Below are 9,435 nucleotides of genomic sequence, written 5' to 3' on the forward strand. Positions count from 1 at the left end.
AGGTTACAAGAATCCACTGATTCAACCGACCAAAACTTTTCCATAGTATCAGCAAGATTCTGCAGAGTTACGGTGTAACAATGCTGTTCAACACGAGATGTATCAACATCTTCAAAGGAACCGGCGACAACCCATCCCAAACGAGTCTCTTGTAGAATGGGAAGATTATCAGCTATCTTGTACTGTCCCGGCATCATAAGCGAGAAAAACAATTGTACCCCAATCAACAAATCGACTTCACCTGGTATGTGAAAATCCGGATCTGCAAGAGGCAGGCCAGGAGGTAGATTCCATTGCTTAATATCGATAGGCACGGACGGCATTAAACCTGCAACTCTACCACCAACCAGACACTGCAATTGACCTTGGAAATCAGAGTAACATGAACGCAATTCCAGCGTGACCATTTCGGAGATGGAGGACTGCTGACCATTGGCACCGACAACATCAACCTTGGTGGAAAAACACGGCAGATTCAACGATTTAACCAAACCTTTCGACACAAGATGAGCTTGAGAACCACAATCCAAAAATGCACGACAAGTTTTCAGATTCCCATTCGCATCTTTCACATGAACCTTTGCTGTCATTAACAAGCTAGTACATACACGAGGAACTTGCTTCATAGAACATGAAACTGTTGGAGTAGATTGAGGTTCAACGGAATTACATTTGTTTTTAGCGATTGGCACAACTGATTTCGAGGTAGACGACGAGTCAGACTGAGAGGACTGCGAAACCAATTTCGAAGCTGACTGCGAATCAAACTGAGAGGACTGCGACACCCTTTTGTCAGGATGAAGAAGAGTGTGATGCTTTGCCTGACACTTCGAACAAGTATACGACGAAGAACACGCACTACTCACATGACCCACCCTAAGGCAATTAAAGCAAGCTCTGATACTTCTTACCTTGGCTTGGCGTTGAGCAACTGTCATCTCTCGGAAGGCTTCGCACTTGTACCCCGGATGGTTCCCGGATTCACACAGCTCACACGTTCGGTCCTTGGTAGTAACAGCACAAGACTTCGATGTCGTGTTCCTCTGTTGATGTCCAGGATACTTCACCGGAACTGTTGACTTGGATGTGGCGGCCGGCTTGGCCAACGATCCTTCCCAGCGCTCCAGCACAGCACAACGGTTGCTCAGGAAATCGATTGTATCTTTATAATTTGGCAGCTGCTTGTGGGGTATGGAAGCTTCCCATTGAAGCCTCGTGTCCTTGTCTAATGCCGCTGCCAGAAGATTGACCACGAAGCGTTCGGAGAATCCGGTCATCTCTTCGTCGAGTAGACTCAATCCATCAACGTGCTGAGTGACCTTGTCAATGAGCGCTCTCAAGTCCTTCGCGTTCTCCCGATGTATCTTCGGCAGTTCCAGCAGGCCATTGATGTGGATGTCCACTATGACACGCTTGTCCTCATATCGGTCCTCCAAGATTTTCCACGCATGGGCATAATTGTTCTGGCTTAGCGTGCGCGAATCAATTATCCCGGCAGCAGTGCCGACCAGAGCTCTGTCCAAATGATAGAGCTTAATGGCGTCCGAATCGGCTGATGTTCGCATGACATCCAGGAACATGGCCTTAAAGCGTGGCCAGTTCTCTGGCTTCCCGTCGAAGGAAGGAATCGGTGCCTTCAACGGCTGCTGCTGTACAATTATGCGTGGAGGTTCCTGTGGCTGGTGTGTATTCCCTTGTGCATAATTTGGAGTGGCAGTAATTGACTGCATAATTGCCTCAAGCAACGCACACGTTTCAGTGTGTTGCGTTTCGAACAAATCGTACGCTTCGATCTGCTCGTCCATCCGTTCGTCGGAAATGAGACCAATAATTTGCTCATGATACTGGCGATACTCCTCGTAGAATCGATCCAGTTTCTTGGAATAAACAGCCAGCATAGCCATATTCGGAGGATCGGATCCAGCTCCAGCCATTCCATCCAACGCCTTACGAATCTTCGTAACCTGCGCCTTCGCCTGTCCACGATGAAACACCAGAGTCGAAATGTCCTGCATCGTGCCTTGCTTATCACTTTTCGACGGTGTGCGATCCAATGGCATTTCGATGCACTCGCGCGCGAACTGATACGGGTTGAAAGTATCGGACATACACTGTACCACACGCGCGCGATTTACTTGCGGGTTAAAACTTTTCGGACAACTGGTTCACTTTCACTTTTCACACAGGTACTGTGATGCGCTCCCTCGCACCACGCAACAGAACGTGTTCGGACACGTCCAGGAAATATCACTAGGCGATCACGCCGGGATCACTCGCGCGCGGTTTACTTGCGGGTTAAAATATCGGACAAGCACTGTGACACACTCGCGCGCGACTTACTTTCGTTCACTTCGTTCGATTCACTCTCGGACAACCAAGGAATATTTTTTCCAACGACTCCGTCGGCTATCGTCACAGCAACAATTTTGTCGCAATCGTCAGATTGGCGACAGAGGTAAGCGGACTGTATCGGTACGGGTGTCTCAATCGTCAGATTGAGGACACGCAGATGCGGATCGCTCGGGGATCCGGCTCGAAGGACCAAAAATGTCCGATCACGGACACTTGACGGATGGGCAACTCCTTCCTCTGAAGAGAGTGCCAGCGGGGACAACAGCTGACGATAGCTCGACTCGGTGAATATTCTCAAAACAACTCAAAAGCCTTCAAAAAGGCTGTTTTTAATTCGGCTGTCCAAGATGAAGGAGAAACTTTTCAACTTAACTTCTACCGATATTTATTCTTCTATGGCTTAATGAAAACTGATAATCCAGAAACAAACTCATTGACTTATATATTATTACTCGATTCGCCACCCACCAATCAGCTCATGCCTCGTCGTCATTCACTGAGGCAAAAATCTCGCATGATTTTCATAAGATCACACTAATGAACGCGTTTTTTATTATTTTTTTGTTGGTTCATAAGACACTTGCGTATTTCATTCGACGAGATTGAGATTCATAAGACAAGTGTATTTTTTTCATAATAATCAATTGTCAATGTCATAAGAACGCTTATGAACCCCATTGCTCATCATTGTGAAGAACCACGTGAGGCAAATTTTCTCGGTACAGCCATTTCACAATCATAAATTCAATATGGCTTCCGAAATGGACGTGTTTGCTGATTTGTCGCTGGCTGACTCCGTTTCAAATGCATCAAAGGGTAAATATTTTCTATTTATCATCAATTCCGCTGTAACTAACACTTTCTTTCGATCAGATTTAGGAATTGGATTCAAAGAATAAGATTTTTGATTGAAAATTCAAAACGATTTGCATGACGCGTAAGAAATCACAAACCCCCCTCATCCATTAATCCGCCCTAACGTAAACCTGCACCAATTCAAGCATTCTTCACAACTTTTCTCAATAATGTTTCGCTGCTATAATATACTTCTTCGCGTTCAAAATAGGTTAGCCAACTAGATTTCTAATTTTCATCCATATTGCCGTATCGCAAATCGATTCTAATGCTTTACTGTAAGTGCTTTAATCGAATTGCGACATGACAAAATGGATGAAAATTTGATTTTCCTAAGTTGGTTAACCTATTTTTCAACGGGGATTAGTATTATTCATTCATTGAAATTTATAATCTAAAGCTCAAATTACACAAGACAGTCTTATGGAACCAAGAATGGATCAGAACGTATTTCATAAGACTATCTATGGATTTTGTTATCAAGTCAATGCTGGTTCATAAGATCATCTTACGAAATTCCTTCGAGGTGTATTATGGAAACAACATCTGCCGAAAACCATACGATGGTCTTATGAATTTCAAAGATTTTTCTTGTGTCGTAATTCCATAAGCAAATCTTATGACAGTCTTACGTTTGCTTTCCTCAGTGTTGGTCGGTGGAACGTAACAAACATGTTGCGACATGTTCGTCGCGTCTCCCTCCACGCTCAGTCCGGGTGATGTTGGTCGTCGCATCTGCTGATGTGGTTAGCCGCCGCTCATCGCTGATCAGCCGCCAGCCAATACTTGCTTATTGCCATTCGGGTGGGTAGTGCGCATCCAGACCATTACGATACAAGTGTGTTAGTGAGAGGTGGGCCAAAAAACCCGTGGCCGACTCGGGGTTAGTAGGGTGGAATTTTGGGATGTTGGATTAAGGGTGAGGATAAATAGGAATAACATAAACATATAACTATACAACGTTCGCACTGTGCGCGGACATGTACGACGAACCGTCGTTCAAAAATGCTTGGGTTTTCACTGTTTTATCGCGTCCGTACAGAATAACAGGTACGCAGGGTTGTCACATTTAAATCTGTATATTTTCCTTCAATTATCTGTATTTCTGTATTCTAGAACAAAATATCTGTATTTTGAATCTGTATGCCTAAAAATCGACAAAGAAGTAAAAATTAGGCAAGAAATTCATAAAAAATACCAATTATTTTTAACTACATAGTACAATTGTCACATCAGAAGTTAAATTTTAAGGTCTTCAAAAATACAAATTACCATTTTGCTCAAAAATCTGTATAGATCTGTATAATTTTGACCAAATTCTGTATACAGAATCTGTATATCTGTATTTTTTCAAAAAATCTGTAATCTGTATATACAGACTCTTGGTCACAAAATATTCAAGAAAATCTGTAAAACACAGATAAATCTGTATTTATGGCAACCTTGCAGGTACGACGCGAAACAGCATTTTATTGGTGAGCTTTTGATGAGTGTTACACTCACGCCCGGTTGAGCTCTGTGCGATAGTCGTTTGTGTAGGGACCTTACTAGTACCTAGTGCAGGTTGTGTCTCTTTGATTATTGTGGAGGAGATGACGGTGTTTGTATTGACAACCATTTTTACCATAAACTTGTTGAGATTAACAGGACGCCTTATGCTTTCTCAGACATTTGCTGCACAGTCCGAGCTCTTTCACAGTTGCCCATTTGGAATTGTTCAACAAACTGTGAACATTTGTCGACACTGGGGCAGCTACTTTTACACACCATGTATACTTTTGATGGTGGCGCGGACTTGATGACCTCATTCGTTGTATATGGACGTGCATCCTCATCCCTTCCTGGTGCGTGTTCAGATAAGTTGAGATTTTCTTGCCTTTTGTTGCTTTTGACTCGATATTTGACAGCGTGGAAATCGGGCAAACAACTTCGGCGAGACCTTACAACCACGCCAAAAAGGTGGTGAGAGTTTGCTGGTACTTCGCCCAATGCACAGGGAGCTGAGATGATACCTGGCACGATCGATGGATGTATCAGCCAGCATTCAACTGCCTCATAGTCTTTCCCCTTGAGGATATAAAGGAAAGTATACATAATATGATGTGTACTACGAAAGTTAATGAGTGATAATCGTTGATATAAGTGATAGTGTCAAAAACAAAGGTGTCGACGGCAAAAGTGTGGTAATTATGTGACAGTGATTGTTGAAAAGAAATATGTAATGGACCTTTTAATAAAACTATTTCGTTCTTCACTTCAACCACTTTAGTAGCATTTCAGGTCTTATCATAGTTTTATAGCAGTCTGGAATACTAGGCTGCAAAACTATAGCAAGGGCTGATTGCTGCTAGGGTACATTGTCCATTTGAGCAAGGGATAGAAATAAACCGTTTCCCTACGCTTCCATTCTTTCACGCCTTTCCTTACGTTTGATATACAGGCAGTCTGCTAACCAAATCAGCAAGCCTCTCTGCCATAAAAATTACCCGACCCCTTCACCCTTCCCGCATGACCTGGCGTAGATGCAGTGGTATATACGGTCTACCGTGGGAGCCAGTTGAATGCATCATCTACTCCTTCCCACCATTGGTCAACATTCTGACGTGGCAGGCACCATTGTTGCCTAAAATAGAAGATCACCAGCACTTATACACTGAGGGTGTCTGTTAATCCCAAGCAGTCATCTGGTTGGTTCCTTGTGTAAGTGCAGCTGATCTGACGATACTGGAGTAACAACCACGGGCGGTCAATCAAGCTTAATCTCAAGCTCATGACGCCGAGCCTATGTGTCGGTTCACTGCAGCAAATTGATCAGTTTCGTCGTCGACTTTTTGAATTTGACAGTGACCATAGTCACCCTGCTTGAAATCATATTCACATTATGTGTATTCATTGGTATTGTGTATCCATTGTGAGTAACATTTTCAATGTTTTTTTAACGATACTTCATGGTTCAGTGTACAATTGTGCGTTTGCGTGAAGGGCAAACCCAAAAGTTAGAATTATGGTTGCCCCCGCAATTTGCACATATAAACTCTTTGGTATCTTCATTTACAAGACAGACGTCCTAGGGGTCGTGGGTCCCACCGGTCGAGGGTCTTTTCGGATTGGAAATTTTCTCGACTTCCAAGGACACAGAGTATCATGGTACATTAGACTGGCCCTTAAACAAAAAAGTTGTAAAACTCAACGGGGCACCCCCTAGATATGACCTAAGGCTCAAGAGTAAGAAAAACACTCTCTCAAAATTTCAACTCAATTGGTTGCTTCACCAGCTGGCGCATTCGATTTGAAGTTTTTATGGGATATTCGTCTCAAATATATTGAAAATTGATCCTATGTCACTGTTTCGTTCCGTATACTAATTGTTGAAGAAATACAAGCAGTATTGCATGATATACTTCAGATGGTTAAAACACCAACTATATCAATTTTGATCATGGTATAATCTTCTACAATATTCTTCGCTTTTACATCAAGTAGTGTTTTTGACATTCTGGGTCCAATTGAACGCGATCATCATTTTTCCTGAACCAAACAGTAGTTGATGTGCTGTTGCTCATATGTTTTAGCTGAAAATCCCATATTAACTTCAATTTAATTGCGCCAGCTCATGGAACGACCAAATGAGCTGAATTTTTCAGAAGGGCTTCGTCTAACCCCAAGAGATAATCCTGGAGGGTGCCCCGTGGAATCATACAACTTTATTTGTCTCCCATATTGAGCTGGGCCAGTCTAATGGTACATGCCACACGATATACATATGCAAAATGGTCAATGGCAAAAGAAAGCTCTCAGTTAATAATAAATAAGCAAGCTTTGTCCTAGTTGCGACGCTACGTCAGGAAAAAGAAGAAGAAGAAAGACGTCCTCAGCAAAGATTTGATTATTCTTAGTTCTCTCTGAGAGCTTTCTTTGCATCTTAGAAGCAGACTCTGTCCCAGCAAAGGGCGTAATGCAACAAAAAGAAGAAGAAGTTCCTGCACGTAGCATTGTCTTGAAAAATAAGCCAATCTCATATTGAATCTTTTCCTATATATGTATTTTCAGGATATGAACCGAAATGGCGAAATCGCAATGCGGATCATCGAAGCTGCCAAAGTCTTGCTAAGTAAAGAAGGTCCCGAAAACATCAAATGCGTCTGCCAATGCTTAAAGGTAATCTTATAGTTCTGACCTGCTTACAAAAAAAAGAAGCATTAAAATTAATTAACTGCTCCCATCCGGCAGTTGTGCGGTTACGAGCTGGAACGAGATCGCCGTGACGAGTTGTTGGACATCCTGCACACGTTAGGGCAGCTGGAAAACTCCACCGACAACTCGACTGGACGCTTCATTCGCTCGGTGCTAGATCTGCAGCAGAAGTCCTGGGGTCGCAATGAGGAAATCGGTTAGTATCGTTGAACGAAGGCTGCTTGGAAGCTGATTTAACAAGGTTTTTTTTTATAATCAGAAAATTATTTTTCTCATCTTTCTGTACAAAGTGTCAATTCTATGTTTCAAATTTTGTTTCTAAACAAAACTATTAACGATATTACTAGAACTCAAATTTTACCAAATACAGTTTGATGAAATTATTCGTTTGGATTTATTGTTGGAATTCAATGTTGAACAAAAGAAATTGTCATGACAAAATAAAAAAAAATCAAGTTCTGAACTATGCAATAATTCTCCTTGAATTTCCAATTGCGGAAAATATAAGAAAGGGCATTTTCACGTCACAAATGTATTACATATTTCAGATGGTACGACCAACTTTGCCTTCCTTTGTCTCTATCTGCAACCATGTACTCACCTCTCTTCAGTAGCAAAGAAGCAGATATGAGTCATAAGATTATATTCGTCTTTGTTAAAAAACGTCGTACGTTCTCTCTTCTAAGCCTATTGATCTTTTGACTCATTTCGATTAAGCTAAAACTGTCACTACAATTTATTCATCCTATAAATTTGCAGTGCCCGTTATTCAACCGCAAATGAGTGAACCTGTCTCGGTGGTTGACGAGTTTCATGATAGTCCCGTGTTCTACGGTCCCGATGGCCAAGTCATGACACAGGAGGAAAACGATTTCCTAGAAACTGCCGCCCCAATTACCTTCGAGGAGTATGAGTAAGTTATAACGGATAATTCGGAACGAATCTTCATGCACGATCTTTCTTTTTAACACTTCTTTTTACGTTTCAGTGATGAAGAAGGCGACCCGGAAGACCTGGTGGACGATGGAAACATGGACCTGGAAATCAAGCTGGCATTCAAGGAATTTGTCACTGGCAACAACAACCGACAAAACTACTAGCGCGTTGTTCCGCCGCCATTGACTGCCTCGCTGTGTCCCGGTTGTTAGCGACATGGTCAGCCACGTGTGATTGAGAAGCAAAAGCAGTAGCAACAGCAGCCGCAGCAAAAAAAAAACATTCAGATTTAGTAAGGATTATCCTATTTTTATCAATACTTAATTTTAAGCTAAATTGTAACGAAATAAGCGATTGATACAAAACCATTGCTAGTGCCGCCCTGAGGGAGTGTGATGAAAGATTGGAAGCGCCACCAACCAGCCAGAAAAGTCAAGCAAGCAAGCAAACATAACGAATAGTAATTGTACATGAGCAGAGTGAAGTAGAGCACAACATTTTACACCTAATCCCGAAAATTGGCTGTGGAAGTATGACGGCGTACCGGAGAGTCCTACTTAAAACTACGTAGAAAAAGTGTAGCACACTAGCGAGTGATTACAAAGAAACCAATCATGAATTATCCGCGAGAGTTAAGAGCAGGCAACTTCCATATCCAATGATCTTCAGTAAGTAAAGTTTAGTTTCCCCTTCTCTTTTTTTTATTTTAGGGGAGAGTCAATGTGATTTTTGTCGGCGTAGGCCTCAATTGTGAGCATAAAGTAATATAATAAAAAAGAACACCGAAATTGTCACAAAGAGCGACTTATGTTGTAGATCAATCTCCGCTGGTGACGGTTTGTTTCACATTCAATAATTCCGCATACCTATCTCAAAGCGCAGGAAGCTTCTATCTGTTCTGATTACAGTATTTCAATCCCATTCGAATTGTTCTAAATTCAAGAACCAACGTTGCATGCTAAAACATATACAAAAGTGTAGTAGAGAAAAATAACGCCATTTGTTGAGCCAGATTTCACGTGATGTAGATCAATCACGAAATACAAAACAAAAAAGACACATGACAGAAATTATTTTATGCATTAAATAAAAGAACAG

At 42.0% G+C, this 9,435-nt stretch overlaps 1 protein-coding gene across 3 annotated transcripts in view; it reads left to right on the forward strand.

Moving 5' to 3' along the window:
* LOC5568520 (polyadenylate-binding protein-interacting protein 1) overlaps positions 1–9,424 on the forward strand; it is a 49,036-nt gene extending 39,612 nt beyond the window's left edge. Inside the window, exons 7-10 of one of the 3 annotated variants that reach the window (XM_021854147.1) lie at positions 7,258–7,365; positions 7,438–7,597; positions 8,161–8,314; positions 8,390–8,591. In XM_021854147.1, coding sequence (XP_021709839.1) covers positions 7,258–7,365; positions 7,438–7,597; positions 8,161–8,314; positions 8,390–8,501 — 534 coding nt within the window. In that variant the 3' untranslated portion in view covers positions 8,502–8,591. Of the gene's footprint in view, positions 1–7,257; positions 7,366–7,437; positions 7,598–8,160; positions 8,315–8,389 lie in introns of all 3 variants that reach the window. The other 2 variants (XM_011495061.2, XM_021854148.1) reach the window with 2 other exon arrangements.
* The last annotated feature ends 11 nt before the right edge of the window (positions 9,425–9,435 follow it).

This window comes from Aedes aegypti, chromosome 3 (assembly GCF_002204515.2).
Source record: "Aedes aegypti strain LVP_AGWG chromosome 3, AaegL5.0 Primary Assembly, whole genome shotgun sequence".
In the NCBI taxonomy this organism is placed as follows: domain Eukaryota; kingdom Metazoa; phylum Arthropoda; class Insecta; order Diptera; family Culicidae; genus Aedes; species Aedes aegypti.